The sequence below is a fragment of the Lineus longissimus genome, chromosome 6 (genome assembly GCF_910592395.1).
Source record: "Lineus longissimus chromosome 6, tnLinLong1.2, whole genome shotgun sequence".
In the NCBI taxonomy this organism is placed as follows: domain Eukaryota; kingdom Metazoa; phylum Nemertea; class Pilidiophora; order Heteronemertea; family Lineidae; genus Lineus; species Lineus longissimus.
Window position 1 is genome coordinate 4,063,926 of NC_088313.1, and position 25,718 is coordinate 4,089,643.

The following is a 25,718-nucleotide window of genomic DNA, read 5'->3' on the forward strand; positions in this document are numbered from 1 at the left end:
TTGACCGTTTCCATATTCTCTACCACCTCAAGCGGTTGTGGTTGTGACAAAAAACCGCTGCTGCCAGAACGTAAAATGCATTGAAAACGACACTACGTCGCAAAAGAGGTCATCTCTTGCTCCTTTGAAAAAGCTCTGAGTAAAATTACCAGACCGCGAAGTCATGTGAATCTTCAAAATATCAAAAGGTCTGACGCACCAAGGAAGGCAAGAAACCAAGGCATTTTGTATTGAAATATTGACCGCTTTCATAATAACATGAACCGAAAGTTTATGTACCGTGGACAATACATCGATATGTCTGTCCCTCACTATGGAATACCTCTATTATATCTCATTCAGAAGGTTTTCATACGTAAATAGCTTGTCCGCTAGTCCAGGAACCAAGAACGTGATATTAGCATTGGATTTCGCATGCGCAAGGACCTGTCAATACCAGATTTGTGACGAGATTTAGTGTATTTTGTCACGACTTTGTACATTTTGTCATCTTTCGATTTTTCTCTATAGGAGAAGGAGCTTACTGACTTCAATTTCTGACACAAGAGGTAAGTTGGTTTTGTTGACATTATTATCAAGTTTTGAATCAATGCTGATGAAAACGAAACATCGCAAAACATATCAATCTATAAGGCTATCAGGGGACACAATGATGGGAAATATATAGAAAGGAAACACCCAAACACGTTTGATACACAATAATCAATTAATAACGTCATCAGGGTTTCTGGACCGTCCGTTTTTGCAGTAGGCCACCGATGCTATTCGCCATTTTACTCATGACCTCTTCTTCAACTATCTTCATGTTTTCATAAATTTATTCACAGGTCGAACAGCAATCCACCGCCATGAAGTGGTGTGTGACAAACTCGAAGCCTGGGAAGCAGCAGGTCAAGACCATTGTTGGCCAGGTGTCTGATGAGAACAGAGTGAAACCACATAAAACGTTCGCTTCTAAAAAGGCTTACAATTGCGCAGGTCGGTCAAATTTTTATTGTTCCAAGTTTCTCAGAAATCTTAAATCTGCGCAGGTCAGACACTCTGTGCAACCTTCCAAAAAGAGATAGCTGATAATTTGTATTCTAGGTGGCAACACCGATTGGAGCAGATTTTGGCCACCTATGAGCCAGTCGGTGAACAAAAATAAGTGGTGTTTGTACATCTATTAATGTGATATTCTCGTGATCAAAGTCAGTATGTCGGGTTAACGAGCAACCATTTTTGAAGGAACGTCTTTATCATGGGATGAGATAACACCTCATTAATCATGATAAAAAATTATTGGCTAAAAGGTTCCTCAACTTCTTATTTCAGTTATGATGCTTGTCTGCGGCCTCCTCACTATCATTGGAGGCATCAGCCAAGAGTTCGCCATGTACCACATGTGGGGAGGGAGTTTCCATGGTTGGAGCATTTGGATCGGGGTCCTCTTCACCATCGCCGGTACCTGCGCTGTCCTTGCATGTAACAAGCAGAGTAAGCCAAGACTGATCTCGGCTACAGTGTTCTCGATCATGACCATCATCACAGCACTCGTGGTCATCGTCTTGTTTGGCTTCTGTGTAGCGGAGGTCGTCAAGATGCACCACAGGATGGTGGAAATGAGGCAGTGGAGAGAGGAATCTGGGGAAAGTTTCGATAAATTTGGCGGGCTGAGTGAATTGGGCGAATATGAGCACCCACACGGCAGGAAACATCATCACGGTCACAAGCCCCACCATGAGCATCATCACCACCACCACCGACAGTCATGGCCAACGCCTACGGGTCGCCCATGGCCAAGACCGACGCCGACGCCAACGCCGACGGGTCGCCCATGGCCAAGACCGACGGGTCGCCCATGGCCAAGGCCGACGGGTCGCCCATGGCCAAGACCGACGGGTCGCCCATGGCCAAGGCCGACGGGTCGCCCATGGCCAAGGCCGACGGGTCGCCCATGGCCAAGACCGACGGGTCGCCCATGGCCAAGGCCGACGGGTCGCCCATGGCCAAGACCGACGGGTCGCCCATGGCCAAGACCGACGGGTCGCACATGGCCAAGACCGACGGGTCGCCCATGGCCAAGACCGACGGGTCGCCCATGGCCAAGACCGACGGGTCACCACTGGCCGAGACTGACGGGACACCGATGGCCAAGGCCCACAAGACACCCATGGCCAAGGCCGAATGGTCATCACTGGCCAAAGCCGTCAGGACGCCAATGGTCGAGGCCGACTGGTTTCCACTGGCCAAAGCCGACAACACGCCCTATGCCGACTGAACTCCCTTCGCCAGTCAAAGGTACATGGTCATCACAGAAGGCCGCGGTAAAGAAGGAAGACTGCAAGTTCACAAGCGGCTGGCCAGCAATTATGTTGTTTGTGGCGAGTTTGGCTGTGGTCACCTTGGTGTTGATTGAGTTGGTCATTGCGGTCATCCTTACAATCGTTGGCGTCAGGTCCTTGAAGGCAGCCAAGTACGAGTTAAAAGACTACAAGATCCTAGGTTGATTCCTCTAAGCAAATATTGACGATTTCCCTAAAGTTTAAACATATCAAATGACCACATTCAACTTCGTGACAAATCAAACTGACACAGTACAATATCATCCATTCATTCTCTACGCAGTGACCGATTTCATCGGTTGACTGAAGTTTGTGTTGATATCTATATGCGTGCATTTCCATGTACATGTAGATATACACTGTAGTTGGCAAAACGCTTGCATTGTAATTTAAAGGCCTACGCTGTTCGTTAAAAAAAATTGTAATTGAATTTGAACATTTCAAATTGCGTAAATATGTACTGAAAGAATTTCAACGCTGCCGTTGTGCAGACAGATATACAACTACTGAATTTACCAAGTTTTCGAAAATTTGAATGCATTATCACTCGATGCACTACGGCCTTGTGTATAAGTCCATTTCTATTTTCCTGGACCCCCAGGAATTACGAACGGCATATCCCTTTAAGCCCCTTTCGTGTTTTCCTGTGTGTTTTATTTTCGCGTGGTTTTGTAACATGTTTATAGTTTGAAAATACGATTTTTTTTGGTAAATTAATATTCCTCAATTATATTAGTTAAGTACTTGTACATATTTCATACATTTACATACATTAGGTTTAAAATGGTGATGACAATTTTATATGCCTGTAATTTTGTATACCAAGAATTAATATTGCATATCGTTGTCTACACTGATATCATACTGCAAATGAGCACACATAATGATCGTAGGCCTACATGTAGTTTTTAATGAATTTATACGCTTAGGAAATTGTACATTTGGTCATTTGCTAAATATAGTTGGGCCACAAATGGTGAACTACTCTGATTGTCTGTTGCCTCAGGTATAAAGAATAAACACTGATATGAGACAGTGTGGCGAAATCTAGGTCGAGTATACCACCTTGTGCCCAGTCACCGTCACCTGGTACATCCGGATTGCACCATATGGGCATCGTGCCAAGTACGTCTTGATATATATAGAGGTGCCAGTGGTACCTATCGTGCCATGCACTTGTCCTGGGAATCACCGAAGTGTTAAGGATGACGCAGCACGACATTTCGGGGGCCTACACGATTAACTCGCCAATTTCAAAATCTCTCAGAAACGCTGAGGCTATAATTATATACTGACGACCGTAACTTATAATTTCTGGGAAAGGTCTAAACTGAGGGCAAAATATATTGAGAAAACTATACTGATGTAATGATCTATTGGAGAAAACGTACCGACAGCATAATTTTTCGGAAAAAATATGCTGACGGTATAATTTATTGAAGAAAACGTACTGACAGCGTAACTTATCGGAAGAAAACGATACTACGAATACGATATAGTTTATTGTAGAAAACGTTCTGACGGTATAATTTCTAAAAAAAACCTATGCAGACGGAATAATGATTATTTCTTGGAGTTACCACAGCTGGCGATATGATATCTTGGAGAAACCATTGTGACCGTTTTACTAAATGTACATATGCCTATACTACTGACAGTACAATGTACAGGTACATGTAATTTTTCCGATGAATAAACTTTGATCAATTAGATGTAAACACAACGAGGCTAAGTTATTGTTTTGGGCGGCAGTGCAGTGGCCCCGGACAGTCAGTCAGTAACATTTCATATCATCTCTAATAAGGAGACTAGTCTTTGGTCCCAAATTGGGTCTTCCATTCAATTTGACCTCTCTAATCAAGACACCTCTCTATTAAGGATCACTTGTCAGTCTCGTGGGTGTCCTTTATAGAGAGGTTCTACTATAGTTAAAACATAGCGATGCCGCATTCCTCTGTTTAATGTCGATAAACCAGAAACCTACATTGTTTTTCATCCGTACCAGACCTTCACGTCATGAACAACTGAATACATTCTTTCTGCATTTTTCTCATATGTAGGACATTCGTATAGCGTCATCATATCGATTCTTAAAACAAACAATTGAACTGCGCATGTTATGTTACAAGATACGGTTAGTTGATATCAGGTAGGATTCGCAGATGGTGTAATCACTCAATTTGTCCCCCGAAGAAGCAACTTATCCTTCATTTTCTGGTTTATAAGAGGTAAGCCGATTTTGTAAATCTTCAAGAATGGAATAATGTACATAATATACTCAACATTACGTGCTGTGATTAGCTGTCAATCAGGGACTGTCTTTAAATGATCAGCACTTTGTTTTGTTACTACAGCACGTACATACACAGACACTGCGTACCAAAATGTACACATTTTACCTATACAGGGGGCGCGGTCAGTACCTCCGGGCCGGGGGGGGGGTCGTTCTAGGTTATTAACGTGGTCAATTTCAATGAATTCCTCCCCAAGGGAAGGCTAGCGGGCCGGGTCTAATGTACATAGCAAGTATGATATGGTTTCTGTGACAAGATTAACCCGAGAAATTTAGTGTTTCTGCAATAAATGAACCTTTAAAATGCCAACTTCTTATAAGCTGTCAATATACATTTACATGTATCTGAGGCCAATTATTAACTTTTAATACATTGACTTTCTGTCCGTTATAAAAATCTATCAAATACAAGCCTTATTCGAATCTGTCGACTATTTTATACACATGTACATCATCTGAGATTAGATTTTGTAAGTGCCTAGTTGGCCTCAATATATCGCGTGATGAAAACCAAGTTAAAAAACGTGACTAACTTAATTGGTCGTTGACCTAGAGCTCGATATACATATATGTAAAGTAAACAGCTAGATAAATTACCATATGGCAACTTTTCCTTTGCCGTTTTCTAACACCTGTTACATTTTGAAATGGTTTCCGAATCTTATTTGCACGGAGCACCACCGGGCATAGTGACAGCTCAGAGAGTGTTTTCGAAGCTGCTTCGTTCCCCGAACATCTATCCCTGAACTATCGTTTCGCATCTGTATTCGCAGTTTGATCGAACCGACCACCGCCATGACGTGGGGTACTAACTCCGGCCAGAAGCAGCACGTCAACAATGTCGCCTGTCAGGCAGCTGACTCGCAGAATGAGTTCGGCAAGACGAAACCGAACCCGCCACAGGTTAAGATATTCGCTTCTACAAAGGCGTACGTCAGCGCAGGTAAGAATCCCTCAAAAATATGGTTCAGATGTTGCCCGTTGGTAATGAGAAAGTGAAGATGGGCGTTGTGCAGTAACTGAAACACCAGCGTGATGAAAATTGGCACGTATATAGAGTCAGTGTTTCTTTTTTGGTGGACGAATCCGTATAGCATTCCGCGACGTTACTTTTTATAGCTCACAAGGTCATTTGAATAAGATATTGATGACGTTTTAGTCACGTGACAGTCGGACATCGACACTTATTTCTACGCATTTGAGCTTATTTCAAAGTCAATTATCTTTGACCCTGCATTGTTTTTAGCATGAATGATACCATAGAGTCAGAGAGAGAAATATTCAGAACAATTATGTAGTATTTCCAACACTCGGACATGTGCCAGATTGAATCTAACTGCCCTAGTTAGAAAGCCTGAATCCATTACGAAACCGCATGTTTGGGCCGACATTGCCTGTAATTCAGCGATGGGGAAATAGAGGGCAGCAGCTGCAGTGACGTCATTATCGCGGAATGCTATTGTTAAAAGTTCTATTCACCTATTGGCAAATCACAAATGTTCATGTATTTCCTTCCGCGATTTCAAAGTCCCTTACTTCACTCAAGGCTTCTTCATTTCCCTCGTCGTAATATTTATATGTGTTCATTCTTGTTTCAGTGCTGATGCTTGTGTGTGGTCTCTTCATCATCGTTGCCAGCATTGCTTGCTTCTGGATATCGTACGGGTTGCCATACCACGGCCTCCCGCACTATGTCCACATGTGCCGCATTTTTGGCGTGTGTGCTGGGGTCCTCTTCAGCATCGCTGGTATCTGCGCATTGATGGCCAACAGCAAGCCGAGCAAGCCAAGGCTCTTCTTTGCCGCCGTGTTCTCCCTCCTGGCCGCCATCGTCGCCCTCCTGATCATCATTGGTATATCTCTCTTTATCTTCGATGGTGTCAAGCACTACAGAGAGATGAGGCGAGGTAGAGATGACCCCAAGAGGTTTGGCGGCTTAAGGCAGCCTTATCCAGAGCATCATAACCATGGAGATCACGACAAGGGGAAGATGCGATCATATTATCCTTATCCTACGCCAACACCGGCTGGGTGGGATCGGCCAAAAAGTCGTCCTTACTATTGGCAGACGAGACGCCCATGGTATCTAGGCACGAGACGCCCATGGCTTCGTCGGCCAACACCACCACCTAACTACATGAACCCGTGGGATCGGACAACAAGACGTCCGTGGTGGCCTACCAAACGCCCTTGGTCGGATTGGACAACCAGACGCCCTTGGTCGGATTGGACAACCAGACGCCCTTGGTCGGATTGGACAACCAGACGCCCTTGGTCGAATTGGACAACCAGAAACCCATGGCCACAACCAAAACCGTCTGGACGCCCTGAGCCGACCGGATACCCTTGGTATGATTGGACAACTAGGAGTCCCAGGTACGACTGGACAACAAGACGCCCATGGGATGACTCGACAACACGACGCCCTCGGACCGACTGGACAACCAGACGCCCTTGGTCGGATTGGACAACCAGACGCCCTTGGTATTGGGCGACAACCAGAAACCCATGGCCACAACCAAAACCATCTGGACGCCCTGAGCCGACCGGATACCCTTGGTATGATTGGACAACTAGGAGTCCCTGGTACGACTGGACAACAAGACGCCCATGGGACGACTCAACAACGAAACGACGCCCATGGTACGACTGGGCAACGACAAGACGCCCTTGGTACGACTGGACAACAAGACGCCCATGGTACGACTGGACAACAAGACGCCCTTGGTACGACTGGACAACAAGACGCCCATGGTACGACTGGACAACAAGACGCCCATGGTACGACTGGACAACAAGACGCCCATGGTACGACTGGACAACAAGACGCCCATGGTACGACTGGACAACCAGACAGCCATGGCCAGAACAACCAACTCCTGCGGGATGGGGGCGGCATGAGGGCGGCATGGGCTGGAAACGGATGCTGTTGTTCATCGGTGGCATTGCTGTGGTGATCACGGTGTTGACTGAGTTGGTCAATGCCGTCATCCTCACCATCTTTGGGTTCAGGTCTCTAAGGCCTCACAAGTACACCAGGCTGCGTGTTGCTGTGATCGTTCCATCTGATAAGGAGAATATTTTGGCTGATGTGGACGATCTTCCTGTAGTTTAGGGTAATCTGAATGACTATTAGGGACGATTTGGGCATGAGATATGTTGGTTTTTCCTACGAAAACAGCTTACAGCAGGACCGTCGCTCATCCAAACAGGATAATTAAAAAATCAGTAAAACTGTCAGAGTTAGTGCACTAAAACAGACCAATGTAACGGTAGCCCAACTTCGAATACACAAACCATGTCCAAAGCCGCCTCGTAACACTTGCAAGAACCAATACTAGAGATCTGCATTAGTGTGACAGTACAATGTGGCTGCGCATGGTGGTGAGCAAGGGTATTATCCTCCTGTATCTCACGCCGAGTTGTTCCTTTTAGACCATTAAAATAATTGTATCAAATCATAAGTAACCAAGAGGAAAATATTGGTTACTGGTATTTAGTAAAGCCTTGTAGATTCATATTTCAGGTGCCGTGTAGATTCATATTACTGTCGAACCTCTCTTAGCTGACACCTCTCTACTAAGGACACCTTATATTCATTTGGTAATTGCCATAAACAAATTACATGTACATGATAAAAATTTGATAAGGACACTGGTTTTGGTCCCAAGCCTGTCATTTTCCTTCAAATTGACCACTGTAATCAGGATACCTCTCTAATAAGGACAGTATATGTCAGTCCCAAGGGTGGCCTTGATAGAGAGGTTCTACTGTATATTCATTTCGTAATTGCCATAAACAAATTACATGTACATGATAAAAATTTGATAATTGAAACTACATGTAATTACACAAAAATAATTTGATAATTGCGACACAAAATACTTGAAGCCGTCGAACAAATTTGTGATGCCACGCAGTTGCCTTAAAATAAATTGTACTATTATCATAAAGAAGTACATGTACTTGTCTTTTTATATCATCTTTCTCAAACCACAGCGAGCATCATAGGCTGATGCGAACCACCCTCGCCTCGGTGAAGGAGGCATACGCAGAAGAACCCCGTGCAAGCACCCAAGTACAGGTGTGGCGGGGATAGTAGTCCTAGGGCTGATAGTCCGTGTAACAATAGCCCGCATTGCTAAATGTTTTGGTTAGGGTTAGCGGTACAATAGATCATGCTGCTTAATAATTGGTCAAATACAATGCTTCCGGACTATGACTCCAGGGGGACTATATCCGCTGTCACACCGGTTATAGACTGCCCCAATGAAACATTCAAGTATTAATGACACCAGTAAAGTTTTGTAAAGTAATTATAATACTTTTAGTCGCACCTGTTCTTTTCAAACAACCAAAGGCATGAAAACAGAGGTTTTCTATTGATCTGACTACCTAATGTATGAAATTAATTTATTTGTCCACCAAATGTTCATACTTATGTCGAGGCAACGCGTGCATTGAATGTACATTCGAATTCAATTGTTGAACAGTTGGCAGCGACGAATAGAGGTATTTGGATATTGTCATGCAAGGATGTTGGTAAACGTGGTTCGTATCACATTGTAGGTATGTACATGTACAAATGTTAGGCTCGAAAACGTGGTTTAAACATCTTTCTGAGCTATTGATATTGCATTGGCGGTGCGCTGACTGCGGCCGCTTTGCTTAATTCAAGGTTTCCGTATCTTGATCATCACCCACACTCTTACAATAAGGGCTTTTTTGAAACCCTTTTCAAATATTCAACTACTCACAAAGAGGCACGGAAGGCTTTGAGCTCGTGAAAAAACTCGTTTTTTTCACCCTTAAATACCTCTATTTAGGGGGTGTATTTTTTTATTTGGCTAAAACCCCAACAGGTTTTTCAAAAGCTCAACCATCCTTGTTTTAAAAGAGTGCAGGCGTCCCTAGAATGTGGTATAACGTCCCTCCGCCCAACCGCGTGGTTGGTCCGGCGGCGGGGCTGGCCTGTAATGGATTTCACCTCGCTCGGTCCACATTGGAGGCAAATGATGATGATATGATTACGACTGTGAACTTTCAGGGATGATAACCCAAGGCAACTTCTAAACTCAAACAAGTATATGGAAGACATTATGTTTTTGCAACCAGATAGATAGCCAATTACGAGTAACAGTCTGAGACTATTAATACGGACGTTGAAAAACTCGTAAAAGGTACATTGCGTAGCGATGAGGGACGACGACAGCGAAAAGAACTGGTAGACAACATAAAATCCGGGCATGAAATGACATTAGAATATTGCTTTTTCAGATCAAGAAGGTTGTTTCAATATGAACGTGTGACCGAAGCTGCGGATCGGAAGGAAGCAAGATACTCCGCGGATATTCTCGTATTTGAACTCTTACGGTATCTCTTAAAGTGAGTTTTGATAACTGGTCTACCTTGAAAAAAACTTTTTAGTCACTATAAATATAAAAAAATGTTATTTTGTTCATCACCATGAAAATCATGAAATATGACTGCCCCATGACGACAGTTTACATCAATTCAAGCGTACAGATCCTCTGCGGAGTTTTATCCCTCCTCTTGGGCATCGCCCACGAGTACTTAATTATCCAGATAGGATCAACTTTCCATGGTTACGGAATTCTGGCAGGAGTACTATACCTTACGACAGGGACGCTTGGATTATTAGCAATGAAACGAGGAAGCAGACGACAGGTCCATTGGACTATTGGCTTATCTTACTTAAGCGTTGCAGCATCTTTCGTTCTCATGTTCACTTGGTTAATGATGGGTTCGATTAACATGATGGACTTGGACAAATCTGCTGACCTGAACCATAGGCCCTGGACTGATTACAGCGACACGAAGCCATCTCCCTTCCTTGAAATTGGTGGAATACAGCGAATGTTGTTCGGATCGAATGGTTACAGAGGCCCGTACGATTCTTATATTCTTCTCGTTGATGTGACGATGTTGGTGACGTTTTTTATGGAGTTGGTTTCGGGACTTAAGTTGGGCTTAGCCTGCATCAAATGCCTTGACGGCCATCTTCTGTCCCGAGACGAGTATGTACGCGTACCTTGCTCGGGCACGTCGGATTAGCTTAAAGTTTTGTAAGTGAAATTCCTGCATACGTACACCAATGCGGATACCTCAGCCATGTAACCCATAAACATATACTTCGGAAGTCGGACTAACGTTTCTTCTGCAACTTGATGGCTTCGGCGGAAAGCCATCCTCTTGCAAACAGGGCCTACAACACGACTTCTTCTTACGCATGTTTCCGAGGGAGTAAGTATGTATCGAGTGAAATGGCCTGATAGTGTCAGAATGACAGAAAGCACAATGTGGCACTTTAACAAATATATGCCTACATAAAGCAATCATGCGAGTGAATGATATGCATGAATGGTAACTTCTTCGTAATTTTGCCAACATTTTCACTTCTAGTAAGCAGTACTTTCTCTTTTCAATAAACTCATCGATACTTTAACGGACGCCGAACTTTGCATCTTACCACAATTATTGACTGCCCATCCTCTTTTACTGGTGGTCGTGTTGAAATTATTGATTGGGCTCGACTGTTGACATAGATTCAAATCGATCTGCATACCACAGCCAGTTTTAGATCGATGTAAGCTTTCACAATAATATAGATATATTTTATCCTGTGGTTATGCTTGGTTACTGATGCAAATGAATATACACATACAGTGTGTCACGTACATTCACCTGCAGATCATCAACAGTCTTGAAGACATGGGAATATAATATGTATATGTTGGGCGCAACTTTATTCATATCTTAGGCAAATATTACTTACGTATTCGATGTCAGTGCTATGACATCGCGGATGTGACATGTTCGGATGTTGTTTACCAAAAGAAGCTAGTTGTTCTTGAATTCAAAGAAAACATATGTGGCCATTCATCCTGGAGGATATATATACTAACTTAAGTACAAGTTGATGGTTTAAGCCCTTAAAGTCCGAGGTACCATCACCATTGCCTTCTGTCACTGGCAGCTACCAAGACCAACTGCAGCACCAGATGTAAATGGAACGAGTTGCTTTCGGGAGTAACCACTGCTTTAAACTCTCCGTTCGTGACCATGTGACGTCACAAATCGACAACTGATGTGGATGGGTTATTTATTCATATCACGTGATGTTTTGATCAGCAATCTGGTCGTCAGTCTCCAACCAGCAGAAGTCTGTTTTAAAGTAGCCAACCCGTTACAACCTCGCACCAAAATCAAATAAGGCTGTAATCCTGTGTAAGGGACTTTATGGACGTTACCTTGGAGACGAGATCAGATGGCTAGAAATATCAATCCGCCTGCGCACGCCGATTATCAGCTGCGTGGAGACTGCAATGGCGGATCGATACCAGCATACAGGTAGACGTATGTACATAAATTAGCCAGACAGTTATTGATTGCATGGACAATGCAGTCATAGTCGGGGACATGCTGAAACCAAGGTGACATCTGACTAGTAGTGGCCTGTTCACTTCTGTGCAGTGTTCGTGCATGTGGGATCGTGAAAATTACATTAAATTTGATTAATACCAGAAAAAAGCCTTTATACAATCAACTTGGTATAGCAGTGATTTCAAAGGTAAGATAATTCGGTTACCATTACATGTTCTTGTATTATAATTCTTTCGGTTCATGATTTGCGCAATGATCTGTATAAGAATGATATCTTCAACAGCGACTGATTTTGTAGTGATACGAATACAGCATCAAAGACACATGTACACTATAATCAGGACGGGACACATTTTTAAAAGGTGTTGTAAATTTTTTTTTTTTACTTCTATATTGAATCAGTTTTGTTTACACTGGTGACTGGACGCCATCTTGATTCTGTTGAGTCGCGCTCCATTTTAGCAGCGTACGTTATAACGATAGGCTATCTGATGCCATCACACAATTTTCGTGATCGAAAAATTGTAAAAAAGGCAAACTGTAACTGTATTCCTCGCCATTTTTTGTATTCCAAATGACTGTATCTAATGATTCAAACGAATATACATAGGTAAATACATTTACGATGTGTTATCTGGGCGTTCGATAATGACTCGGTGATAACTTACATGGAAAACGCCCTGTGTACCAATATGTACATGCCTCAACGGAATAGGCTATCACGTGATTTTTTTACACTGAAGTATATTGCCATGTTTGCTGGCAATTCATTCAGATTATATAGAATCTAGAAAACAAGTAACCCTCAGAAAGCCCAAGGAATGGACTCCAAGTAACGTCTATAATGCGAGAAAATGCGTGATATATCCTACTAGTTCCTCCCTTCTCATCTTTGCCATATTGCATTAGGACTTTTTACTATTTGGTCATCTTTTTCCAATCATGGTATTGAATTTAAAATCTCGATGTTCTAAGTCGCATTATACACTAAAATCTCTGGTCGGTTGGTGAGATCACGGCCACTGCATTACTAAAATAGAAAAAAATTCAGTGCCGACCAAAACCTTGGCACTCATAAGGATACTTTGTTTTCTAGATAATCTATGTTTACTGATCGAGAGGTGTGTTTGACCGAAGCCATCATGGTATTCTTCACAGTCATCAAGGTTTTATTCATGTATAACTACTTAAATTTGGAATAATCATCCTTTCAAAAATCCATACACATGTCACATCGAGCGCGTCAACAGTTCTGCGGCAACTGTTTCAGTTACTATTCAAATTTTACACGCAGCTGCTTATTCTCATCACAAGCTGAGTACATATTGATGCACATATTGATGGTGGTACATGTACAGGGTGATTACTAGTATTTTGCGCTGAATACTTATGCATTGTTATATGTATGTTATATAAATTGATTTGACTTGGAGATATCAGTGCCGGGATCGTTCATCCACCCACCCACATGGCCGATGGCACTCTTTTGTGTGCCTCATCATCCTAGTTTAACCAGTGGTTTTCACCATTATCCGCCTCTCGATTTTTGTAACGACCAAGGCGTGAAAAAACCCTGAATCTCAGGATGAGGGCTCATTGAAATAAACGTCCATGGAACATAGGCCTATATTCTACATCGGAACTGCGCTGGTCCAAGGATAAACATGACGTGCTCTTTTATTGCAACATAGGGCGTACTGTAGATTCACTTATCGAAGTAAACACGCAGCAACACTTTTCTGTCTCTACGAAAATAATCTCTCTCAATTATCGCATGACAAATCCAACGGAAGCATCACTGCAATGTGGTAAACCAATGTTGTCGTCATAATACCAACTTGATCAAGTTACCAAGGTTTCTTAGAGACGGTTACCATGGATACACTTCGTGTCTAACAGGTGCTATTAAATCACATACAGTGACCATCTCTTATTATGGTGTACCGCAAGGGGGCGTGAGCTGTCATCACATCAACCTGGAAACACGACAGACGTACCTCGCTTCGTTCCCGAGTTTTGTCACCAAATTATATTCACGATTCATCAACAACTGGATTAGTTCCACTGTTTCTGGCCCCGGGACCATCCGATACAGACTGACCTCAATGGCTAAATATGTTCACTGCATCCCCGTCAAAGACCGCTGAAAAATACAGTACCACAAATATATCTCTATTTTACTGAGTGCACATTTTGCCTTGTTCTTTCAGTTATCCATCCATAGACCACTTCCACTGCCATTATGACGTGGGGTGTTCTCCAAACGAAGCCACACAAGCCTCCCGCCGAGGACACGGCTGCCCCGCCAAAAGATTACGCCACAGCTGGCCCTAAGAAGTACGACACCTACCCAACGAAGACCATCAACGTCCTATCAGTGGTCCAACTGGTCTGCGGAGTAATCTGTATCGGCCTGGGAGTCGCTCGAATCTACGTCACAGAACACGTCCAAAAGCTTCGCTATGACGTCGGAATATGCGAGGGTGCCTTTTTCCTGGTGACCGGCGTCACCGGGATCATATCAGCAGTCTTCAAGACTCGTGGAGTGATTGTAAGTGCAGCAGTCTCGTCAGCGTTATCTTGCGTCCTTGCCCTGTTCCTCGGGATTGGCTGGCTTGTCTTTGGATTGCTCCGTCATGGCTGCCCGTCCGATTTCGGCAAGCGCCACCACGGCTCCCGCGAGAAAGGTCAGGACGACCGCCTAAGGAAACGTCCCTATGAACATGACACGCCCAAGCATGATGAATCTTGGCTCCACCGCAGGGAGGAAGCAGGAAGAGACCACGATGACCGTCCAAACCACAAGTTCCCTCCCCTTCTCGACCAGAAGTTCCTGATCATGAGGGTTGTCGATTGGGTCCTCTTGGCCCTGTTTGTCACGGTGATCATCTGTAGCATCGTCGTGGTCGTGAAGGCCGCTAAGGCACTCAGACGGAAGAGAATGGAGAGCGAAGCGGACACACATGAGACCCAGGTGTTCGTCATTACGGCGGAGAAGGGAGCAGTCATCTCGTAAGATTGCGTGCGAGTTGAAAGTTGCTTGAAAAATGCGTTGGATCGGTCAATGCACCGTCATGAGGATGTAATTGTTATCATGAAAGAACTCGACCCTAGTGTGATAATGACTTGAAATCGGTCCACTTGTACTCTTGACTCCTCGCTCCTTACATTGCTTGAAAATTGATTCTGTGGCTGCCGGAAGAAAAGGCTTTTTGAGTTGGATTGCGCAGCATCAACATGTAAAGATCGGAGTCATCGCACTTAACGATTGCTATTATTGAGATACAAGGGTACAGTTGTTGTAGTGGCAACTAGCCGGCTCAAGATATTACCATATTTTGCCAGAGTAAGCGGCATGCGTTGTATTTAGTTGAAAGCCTCTGCAAAGGACGAATCATACGTTGTCATACCATGCTTTGGCCGACACCTCCCCGTTCTCTTGCAACTTTCATTGGATGGACAGTGTACGCGCTTCGTCTGAACTCGGTGCTGTCTAAAGCTTATATAGAGTGTGATTTGATATGAATTGACCTCCCACCCATGATATGGATGGAGTAATTTTAAACAGTTACTTTGATTAACTTCGTTCGTCATCATCACGGACCTTAAAATTGACCAAACAGCAACTATTTACTTTCGGAAGTCGATTCTGAGTATTCGCAGATTCCTACGTGCGATATGGCGCCATGTTTTGAGACCCAGGGTCACGAGATCACCAAGAAGAGTTGGCTAATTTTTGATGCTTCCATTTTCATGTTTAAACAGGAAAATCTGAGCCAGCACCGAGTTCATTTGAAGAAAGTTACTGATTCTGTAATACGTCCAAGTATACGCACTGTTATCATGTATACTTCACTGACTGTCGTGAACTTCATGTGTGTAACATAGGAATTATAGGATATTCACCGTCCCTAGTCAGTTTATAGGAAAGAATCTGTGGATACCTCTTCGAAAGTGCGTTTATTCCGCTCACAAGTATTAATGAGAAGGAGATCTAACACGAACTTTCAGCGGACTAACTGGCCCAAAGACGATTTTAAACTTCTCAAAGTCTATTGGAACTAACGTATTTTTGGACTGTGATACTATTTTTAAAAAGGGAATATTGAGGCTGAGTAGATATCTATTATTAACGACCGACCATGACATCCCAAAGACAATGGGGTGAGAGCATCTTCGTATTACACAATGCCGGTACTTAATGCCGTCAATTAAACAATATTCAGAAAAATACAGAACGTCTGTATGGCAGATACTTTTTCGTTTCGGATACAAGTATTTTCATGCAGTGGCAATTTGAATCTCGAGGAAATGGATGTTTTTCGTTATGTGTTTTCTCACTTTATAACTGTGGCAGGCTTCTGCTAGAAATATACTGTTATGTTCACGTTCTATAAATCGAGACCCTAAGCACGATCCCCACGCAAATTCTACCCAGCATGATAAATGCCTTTACTCTTGTTCACCTCGTATTTGATTTTGTAATAAAAACACAAAAAGTATAAGTGATCATATTTGTATATACATGTACATGTATGTCTACACAACGGCATTGCTGAAATTAATATTTACTACGTATAAAAGACGCAATTGGAAATTTTCAAATTCAATTACAAATTCAATTACAAACGAACGACGTAGGCCTTTGGCTTGTGAAGTCAATTTAGGGTGAAACCACAAGTACCATACTTGCTTACTGTAGCCAAAATGGCCTGAACCACCAATCCTTTAAAAAGGGCCTATTCCAAAAAAAGGTGGTGGGGGGGGGGGGGTATTTCCATAATGATGAAAGGAATTCCGTCACAAAGTCACTCGCAAGTGGCGAAGTTGGCATGTTCAACCGGCCGTACAGACTTTGGCCGACATGTTCATAAACCTTGTTGGTCAGATAGTGCAGTACGCTCGTACTACTTCACGTTTTCAGTCATGTTGACAGCGTGAAATTGATACCTTTACACATTGAGTAATATCAACAAAGCATTGGTGATATCGTGCCGTACACAGGTATATACAGTGAAACCTTTCGTAGTGGACAACTCAATAAGGACACCTTCTCTATCATAGACTCTGCTTTTGCTTCCGAATTGACCCTCTCCATTGAATTCGACCTCTGTAATCAGGACACCTCTCAATTAAGGACAGCATTTGTCAGTCCGAAAGTGTTCTTTACAAAGAGGTTCTGTCATTATCACGCCAAAATAGCACGAATGATAGGTCTACGTATACATGTGACCCTTTTGCGATAGTACGACATTGGTCGTGAATTGCCATGGGCCTATTTGGGTCTCGACCATAATCAAGCACAACTTTAACTTAGATCAAAGAAGTTGAATAGCCAGCGGGATATTTATTACATTAATGAAATAACGAATATAAAGCTCGCCTTATACATGTATGTTTTTGATGACATTGATCAACTGTTAATTAAAGGTGGTAAACTTTTTTGATGTATGTAATATGAGTAAAAATACAGAACATTCCCTGGGTTTGAAATGCACACAAAACGAAAGGAATAAGATTGGCGAATATTTAATTGCTGATAAAACGATAACTATTGTGTCAAATGCAATGCAAATGACCTGAGTGGACAATACGACTATATATGTGTAATGTTTGCCTTGGCTTTCCCCAGATTTCACCTCGTGACATTTACAGGTCATCTATAATTCAGCTTGTCCCATTTTAAGCCATGTTAGATATGATTGAAACAATTGCATTCATAGATTGAGAGGACATGATGAAATATACTTGTCAAAATTCTATTAAAATCACCGATCGGTAGCCCTCCTCTCTTATGGCCCTCTGAGGCTTTGTTCCGCATTCCTTTGGGAGAACATTAGAAATGTAAGTACGCCTATCAATACTTAGAAAAATGTCATTGCTGCTTCATTTTACCCAAGTTTCGTTTAGTCATAGCCGGAGACATCATGACCAGACTACATGTACGGTTTCTGATATGCACTGTAAGGCACGACTTCGGTCACTGCATGGACATGTACGTGTTGATGTTCAATTAAGGATATGGAAGGCGGGGTTACCGTTCGTGCATGTTGACCTGACAATAGACACGTTTCGCAATCCGTACGAACAGCGAGGCACGAAGGTGGTATCTGGCGTCATCAACGTCTGAGCCAATTCCTTTAACAATTCTTTCAATTGTTAAGAGTATGCGCTTTGAGTCTGAAAATGAATGAGTCGGTTTAAATTTTCAGAACGCACCATGACTGGTTTCCGATGTGGGCTGGAAAAGTGTGGCTGCTGCTTCGACTTGATGGCGGAGCCATACCGGAAGTTAGAAGCATGCGGCCATTATATCTGCAAGGAGTGCCACGACGAACAGGCCGAACACTACCCAGATGAAGTCGAAAACGATCATAATCGAGAAGCAGATGGGACCAAGCGAAGAAAGCCGACGTTGTGTGTACTGCAGAACTATGAGGATTGGTGCAACATTGATATCATTGCAGACAATATTGATGTCGTTGAACAAACTTGCTCCGAATCCCTGACCAGTGTTGCAAACGAGGAATTAGCAGAGGCACCACGGATCCCTGTTGACCAAGGAGACGGGCTGAGGTTAGAGGATTGTGACCTTGAAGGATCGGTTTCAGAGATCAAGCAGAATGGAAGTAAACATCCGATGTTTGGCTGTCGTATGTGTCAGACCAGAGTGTTCAAAGTGGACGAGGACAAAGCTAAGAACATGCCAATATTTCGCAATTTCGGGTTGGTGGAAGATGCAATGCGGTCCAAACAATGCGAAACAGACGAAGGGCACGATTCTGTTTCGCCGGATGCTGAGTATTGGTGCATGGTTTGTGATAAGTATATTTGTAAGGAATGCAAACAGAGGTATCATCGCTTGATGGGGACCATCAACGAGGACTCTAAAGACTGCAGAGTCATCAGCCTTGCTGTCAAAATGGGGGAAAAGGAGATTGGTCCTAATTTGTTTCTCCGACAAATCAGTGAGTTTACTGGCTGTGCTCAGCACAGTGGCGTGGAGCAGACACACTTCTGCCTGCGCTGTAAGCGACTGGCGTGTGGCCTGTGCCTTCTAGATTCCTCTACACATGCCGGACACCCCGTTGAAGAGCTACGACTGGCTGTCAATGACATAAAAAACAAGACGAACGCCGACACGGACAAACTGACACTCTTGCACAATAAGATTGAATCGAAGAAACGAAGTATATACATGAAAAAGGAAGACAAACTGAGACAGTTTGAAAAGATGGATTCTGATGTGGAAGTGTACGCAGCAGAACTCTGTGCTAAGATTGAAAAGTCGAAACAAAACATCAGGGACGAGATCGAGAAGGAGAGGCAACGATGTTTGTCTGAGATAGAGGAATATGAGAGTGAGTTAGAGACGGCTGAACTTGAGGTATGGACGTTCGGGGCATCTGTCCGTAAGATACTCGATGTGGATGTCAAAGATAGGGACGTTCTGCTGAATCAAAATGTTGTCGTTCAGAAGCACCTGTCGAGCAACCGCGAGTTATTCGATTCCCTTCATGTGCCAGCTGAGCGTGCTTCGTTGAAGAGAATTCTGGGCGAAAGTTGCGAGTTTCAGCAAAACTTGGAATTTCTCGAGGGCATTGTGCCGGAGACGTTAGGACACACTACGAGGGTAAACCGGGAGACGTTTTTACTTCACGAACACGATTTGAACCAAGGACAGGGAGAGACCAAAAGAACTCAAAGAGCAAAAGGACACAAACCGTCAGATGACTTTGTGCTAAAATCGCCGAAAATCGCCGATCTCGGTCGCGGTCGCGTTGCCCTAACTGACAAGGCTAAGAACACAGTAACGTTAGTTCGCAGCAGCCGTGATGTGATGAAGTACCGAGATGATGTCGCCTTTCCCATTAACAAACTGACTGGGTTAGCCAATCTCGGACATGGTTTCATCATGCTGTTGAGGGAACAGAGCAAACTCACGCTTGTGACAAACTCTGGAAGGAATATTCCACTTTCGAAAAGCTGTGGACCGAGTGGGAAGTACGAGATTTGTTCTCTGGCGTGTGTTGGTGAAACTTTGTATTTTGCGTGCTTCGATCCAAATACCAGTGCTGGAAGAGGGGTGATTTGTTACCAGGATTTTAAGTACGATTTTTCGGCCTCTCCGGACAAGTCTCCGTTCGTCTTTTCGCTAGCGATGGAATACTGCCGCATTGGTAATGCCTTGCTTCCTCACTGCTTGGCAGTTAGAAAAAGCAGCATTGGTCTGCAATTGGCTGTAGGACAATTTCCGCGGAGCATCATTTTCATATCGAAGAAGTCATCAACCTTTGCGACCTTGGACGGAGGGGACAAATTCAGAGTAAACGATGCCTGCTTTGACCGTGATGGGGACGTCCTGGTTGCTGACGGACACCATGTTCTCCTGTACGGGATTGATGGGGTCGCCAAGGGAATAGTCGTTGGAGGAAAAGAAGGTGTGAAGCGACCTGTTGCCGTCGGCGTGACAGAGGAAAATGACCTAATCGTCGGTGACGAAATAGTAGGACTAAGAACATTCGTTTACAGAAAGATGGCACTAAGACAGGTGGAGTTTCGTTGCCAAGTTTGAACACCATTGAAAAGTCACTCTGTTACATTAGCAATAAGAGCGGGAAGGAACGAGACCACTATCCTTAAAAGTTAAAGTTTTTGAGTAAATCCTTTTTATTTTGTCGGTCAACACAAATATGGAACAACCTAAGGTATTTTGCAGAAATGAATCAGGAAATGTTGTTGCTTTCGTCATTTATTTAACAAGTCATTAAAGAAATAGGACTGGGCTGTGTTACTTCTAGTGTGACTCAGCAACGATCTAATAAAAGTGAGTATAGATTAATTTCGAAATCGAAGTTTATATTAAACGAATCAGCTAGCTACCACGTGGACAGAGACATGCTCTATTAAAGAAGAAGAAGTCTGGGTTATCTTTGTGATACATGTATTCAATGTACTTTTACATTAACATTCCATACGTCACACGTCGTGCCACTGTGTTCCTGTTCCAGATTCTTGTAAGGTTGTTTATAAGATCGTTTCAAAGTCATGTCAGGTTGATTGTAAAATCGTTTTGCTTGGATGGATATACTGTGCTTGCTACCTATCACCAGTCAAATCTCGCTCAATACATCGCTTTAGTAGTATCACTGTCAGTTAAAGTTTATGTGAAGCCAGCTTTTTAATAATTGCGCGAGAATATATTGATATTTTTCGGTTCGCTATCAATTTGTAATCTTTGAATATCAATCACAATAAAAGCATATTCACATGCAAAAATCGACCAAATAGAAACGATTTATGGTTTTACTTGGGGACACTACATGGCTTCCTTCCAAATCATGGGATACATAACATCGGGGTATTTATCTAGGCGACCAGAGCAAAATTACCGTGAACTCGACTTGCCAAGAGGATAGAGTCAGAGTATTCCAGTATTTCTCGAGGAACGATAACATCAAGGTTGTTATTCATTTAGTCGAATCGAGGTAAGCGTCTTCTTTTTGTGTATAGTACATAACGCGTTTCACTTATGGAGCAACTGTATAATAGTCCCTGAAACATTTAAAAACCTGTGCCTTATTTAAAAAAAATCAATTTCACACTTCTTCAACAGCAATACACTGTACTCTTTCAAATCTGGCTGATTTAAACGAAACCCGTGTCCTTTTTTACACCACTCATCAATTATAACACAATATCATGGATTAATAGATATCAGCATTGTGGGGAAAGCATATGATAATCAGTTCAGGAATTTAGCTGACACGACCAACTGCTCTTCGAAAATTGTTGTCGGCCATATTCTATTGACTTCGTCACGCGACTGATATGCACGGAGGCTTTGAGACGTGCATAGTTGTACGGTTTTCATATAATGTTAGTGACCTACTTTTGATAGTTTTTGCAGTGGTGAGATGTGAGGACTGGATATGTAAAAAACCAAAACAAAACAAAGCAACAAAAACTTTGTCATGACATTTCCTGCAGCGTTGATATCGAGGACTAGAAGCCAGATTTTTTAGAACATGTGCCCACGACAGATATTTCTTGCAGTGGTGACATCTATATAGTTGGCATATAGATTTTGTTCTTCAAAACTTAGGTGATGGCACGGACAGGGCTGTTTTGGTCCGTCGTTGTGGCAAGATATTTATATACATGTATCTGCATTGCAGGTTTCTCCTTCAAGACAGAAAAGTTTATTCACTGATGATTTTTTGTTGCAGGCTGAGTAACTTCCAAGATGACTTGGGGAGTTTCGAACCCGAATACGGAGAAACCCTCTGGAACGGGGAACAAAGACAGAGTTCTCGCCATCGCTACGGCAGGATACGCTGTGCCCGTCCGAGGTGACTACACGACCTTACCGTCAAAGGAGGTCTTCCACACTTCCATCACACTCGTCCTCTTCAGCAGCTTAGCTGTGTTCCTTGGTATCGGACATCTCATCTTGGCCTTAGGACTAATGCAGGATGAGGACTTGTACCATTTCGCCACAGGTTACCCCATCTGGACTGGTGCGTTCTTCATCATCACTGGCGCCGTTGGCCTGGCGTCGTGCAGGCAGAGGTCGCGAGGGAAGCTCATTGCGACAGCAGTTCTTGCCTGCTTCACCGTCTTCTTTGCTCTTGTCGCCCTGGTCCACGCACTGCGGTCCCTCTTCTTGTATCAGTCGTACGACACTTACTGGCCAGACTACGAAATCCCACCAGAGGAGGACCCGGACCTACCCACCATTCCTCCCGACTTGCCTCGCAGCAGGATGGGATTCAAGATCTGGCTGCATTGGCTCCAAGTGAACGGAACTGACAACTGGAATATCCGTATAATTATTAGGCGATTCTTCTTTCATCACCGTCAGAAGAGAATGTCGATTGAAGTACAACAAATGGAGGAAGACCCTGCCTACTTTGCAACCACTATCTGCCTTCTGGTCGCTTTCGTGGTCATAGTCCTTTCCGCGATGAACCTTGCTATCCAGGTCATAACCACTCTGAAGAAAGGTCGTGGTGATGCCCGGAATGTCCTCAACGGTAACGCTACCCAGATGAAGAGAGCGAACAGTGACGCCGCGAAGAAGTGCATCCGTGTGTGCATTGTGGTAGCAGTACTGGGTGTCGTGCTCTGCTTCCTAGGCATGGGGCAGACCTTGATCATAAAGGTCGACAAGAACCTCCAGAGTGGGATCAATTTCGGAGAGCTCTGCTTCTTGAAATCAGCGTACTGCGTATGGCACAGCGTGGTATTCATTTTGACAGCCATCTATGGCATAAGATCCTGCATGGACGAAAACCAATGGTCATGGTCGGCACTGCTCTGGCCGATTTTCAGCACCCTTGATGCCGGTTTCGTCTTTGGATACACGATGTGGACTCTCTTTTTACCCCGCTGGGACGTGGGCAGCACGGGGAATTGGGGAAAGGTGTATGACAGCGACCTGTATCTGGGCATAGCAATAAGTGTGATTGTTGTAACGGCTGCCATCTTTGTCTGTGGGGTCTTCCAACTCTATTTCACGGTCAAGGTAGTTCAGACCCGGAAGAACAACGCGGCCCGTATGAACCTGTACAAACAAGATCATTACAACGGGAATACGGACTGAATTACATGTACATTGTACTGTTAATCGCCGAATTCTCGCGTAGTAGATTGACAAAAATAATTGCGAGAAACTACATGTACTTTTTGATTGGAAAAACTGAAAGACATTTTTTAACCCGCCAAAATAAAAGCCGTGAGAACGATCTTTTTTTATCCGCCATTAGTATCGCGAATCGCAAAAATACTTGTAGAAAGGCGCGAAAATCTGTCGGTTTACAGCAGACAGCCCTTGGCTCGACACCAACTGTATGTTTTTGTAAATTTTCGCGGTATTCTTTGGAAAGTTTTGTACAGTTACTTTATTCATTTATGACTAGAAGGATGGTTTACGATGTTAAAAAACCTACTTGTTTGGATTGAAGTAACTACACATGCTATGTAAATGTATCATGTATACCGTAGGATACTGTAAATAAATGTATATAAACAGCTCTTAACATCATGCATGATGTATAGATGTGTGGCGTGGAATGGGATGAACAATTGCCAGAAGAAATTGAGAAGAAAGCTTGGGAGTGGATGGATGAAATTACGGATGATGAATGAGTCATCAGGCTTTAGAGAGTGCAATCATATGTACTTACTGGGGAGTAGCAGCTGAGAAGAAAGATGTGTATTTTGTATATTGATTGTATTGAACTTTTAACAAATAATAACAACAATAAAATCTTGTCGCTGTGTATTAAAATTTCTAGAATGAGCTTCTGACTAAAACAATGATGACGACGACAAAGACGAAGACGAAGGCGATTTGTAGAAGTCGACAAGTGCTTCTCGTTTCTTTTGAGCGGAGATATAAGCACACTTGTCCAGACCAACGGACTCACGAAGACAATAATTTCCTTATAGAATTTCTGGATGCAGATTCTCCGGACGGCATTATGTATTCATGATGACACATACTAATTTTGGCGCCAAATACGTAGATTTTAACGCAAAAAATTTGGGTTTGCGCAAAAATTGGTTCTCCAGAAGTCCGTCCAGAAGTTTAGAGGGAGGATTTTAGGGAGTCTGGAGTTTACCCAGGAATCTATAGTACGATTATGTTTTAATAGGAGAACTATGTATTTTTAATAGCCAATTCACTGATACCAGTACGACATCGTCACGAACGTCATCTGGTGGCGACGTGGATGGGACGAATAACATCAGAAGGACTATTATCCTGAAGCTCAGGCCAACACTCGGCACAACCTCCAGCTGCTTGGCCGGCGGTTTACTGATATCACAACAGTAACGAGTGCCAGGGGAGGAGGATACGACTGACTCTTAATTTTCGAGGATGAAGGACTATGTACGTCATCCAATCTCTTCTCGAATTAGACCATCTAACGTGTAGAATGTCTGGTGTCGGTGAAACTAAACATGAACTTTTTTACAAGGGATGTGGCCGTTTATACAATTGACATAAGGTAAGGTCTTACATAATTGTATGTTTCAGTATCGTGGGACAGTCAAACACTACAACCACGCTAGCACAATTCTAATTGTCACATCGGAAATACAATATTATCAATGCTTTTAGTTACATCAACTGGACATGTTCACATACAAGCTGAATGGACACGGCTTAGTGTCATTGGCCAATATGGTGTAAAGTGAATTTTGCAAAGAGTTTTTCGTCATAAAAAGCCGATAACTCGCTCCGTGAGCAACTATATGTGAAATCATTGAGGACCACAACTGCGACTCAAACACATCCGGAATCTTCCCTTAAGTTCTAAGGGAGAAGAAACATTGAGAGGCTGTACATATAATAGGATAATACTGAAATTTATTTCTCTACATTTTCATTAACCAAAGACAACAGCACGATATAACGAGAACCAAAATGGTCGTATCGAAACCCAACTTCTTCATAGCTGCGGTACTTAATGATGACGTCCATCTCCTCAAGGAGTTTCTAAAGCAGTATCCAAAAACCATGTCAACATGCTTAAACGCAAGAAGTGTCGATTCCATCCCAGATGTCTTTCATAGCAATGCAGTTGCTGATGCTAAATTGAAGGATCGAAATATGGTCAAATTCTGCTCTTTTACGAAGCTTCCGACATATGCCGCCATGTTTGGTGCAACTGAAATTGTGGGCTACT

At 43.2% G+C, this 25,718-nt stretch overlaps 3 protein-coding genes across 6 annotated transcripts; all 3 read left to right on the plus strand.

Moving 5' to 3' along the window:
- The first annotated feature begins 262 nt into the window (after positions 1-262).
- LOC135489881 (uncharacterized) lies at positions 263-4,047 on the plus strand. The gene is made up of 3 exons (XM_064775492.1): positions 263-548; positions 828-978; positions 1,315-4,047. The coding sequence occupies exons 2-3, from the start codon at positions 849-851 to the stop codon at positions 2,487-2,489; spliced, it is 1,305 nt and encodes a 434-aa protein (XP_064631562.1). The 5' UTR covers positions 263-548; positions 828-848; the 3' UTR covers positions 2,490-4,047.
- Positions 4,048-4,329: 282 nt separating this feature from the next.
- LOC135489880 (foot protein 1 variant 1-like) lies at positions 4,330-8,573 on the plus strand. Of its 2 annotated transcripts, none has more exons than XM_064775490.1 (3): positions 4,330-4,473; positions 5,391-5,560; positions 6,216-8,573. In XM_064775490.1, exons 1-3 carry the CDS (start codon positions 4,439-4,441, stop codon positions 7,730-7,732), a joined length of 1,722 nt encoding a protein of 573 aa, XP_064631560.1. In that variant the 5' UTR covers positions 4,330-4,438; the 3' UTR covers positions 7,733-8,573. The 2 variants fall into 2 exon arrangements, with proteins under 2 accessions (XP_064631560.1, XP_064631561.1); XM_064775491.1 differs by having other exon boundaries at positions 4,365-4,552.
- Positions 8,574-9,107: 534 nt separating this feature from the next.
- LOC135489871 (uncharacterized) lies at positions 9,108-24,295 on the plus strand. 3 transcript variants are annotated; one of them, XM_064775478.1, is made up of 4 exons: positions 9,108-9,186; positions 9,895-10,002; positions 14,232-21,509; positions 22,251-24,295. In XM_064775478.1, the coding sequence occupies exon 3, from the start codon at positions 18,212-18,214 to the stop codon at positions 20,594-20,596; it is 2,385 nt and encodes a 794-aa protein (XP_064631548.1). In that variant the 5' UTR covers positions 9,108-9,186; positions 9,895-10,002; positions 14,232-18,211; the 3' UTR covers positions 20,597-21,509; positions 22,251-24,295. The 3 variants fall into 3 exon arrangements, with proteins under 3 accessions (XP_064631548.1, XP_064631547.1, XP_064631549.1); XM_064775479.1 differs by lacking the exons at positions 9,108-9,186; positions 9,895-10,002 and adding an exon at positions 10,043-12,208 and having other exon boundaries at positions 14,232-17,865; positions 18,234-21,509; XM_064775477.1 differs by lacking the exons at positions 9,108-9,186; positions 9,895-10,002 and adding an exon at positions 10,041-12,208.
- Positions 24,296-25,718: the final 1,423 nt, after the last annotated feature.

Coding starts and splice junctions, on each gene's coding strand:
- LOC135489881 (XM_064775492.1), top strand. CDS start 849: ATGAAGTGGTGTGTGACAAACTCGAAGCCTGGGAAGCAGCAGGTCAAG. Junction 979..1,314: donor AAAGGCTTACAATTGCGCAG/GTCGGTCAAATT, acceptor TTCTTATTTCAG/TTATGATGCTTGTCTGCGGC.
- LOC135489871 (XM_064775478.1), top strand. CDS start 18,212: ATGAGTCGGTTTAAATTTTCAGAACGCACCATGACTGGTTTCCGATGT.
- LOC135489880 (XM_064775490.1), top strand. CDS start 4,439: ATGTTATGTTACAAGATACGGTTAGTTGATATCAG. Junction 4,474..5,390: donor ATACGGTTAGTTGATATCAG/GTAGGATTCGCA, acceptor CTGTATTCGCAG/TTTGATCGAACCGACCACCG. Junction 5,561..6,215: donor AAAGGCGTACGTCAGCGCAG/GTAAGAATCCCT, acceptor TTCTTGTTTCAG/TGCTGATGCTTGTGTGTGGT.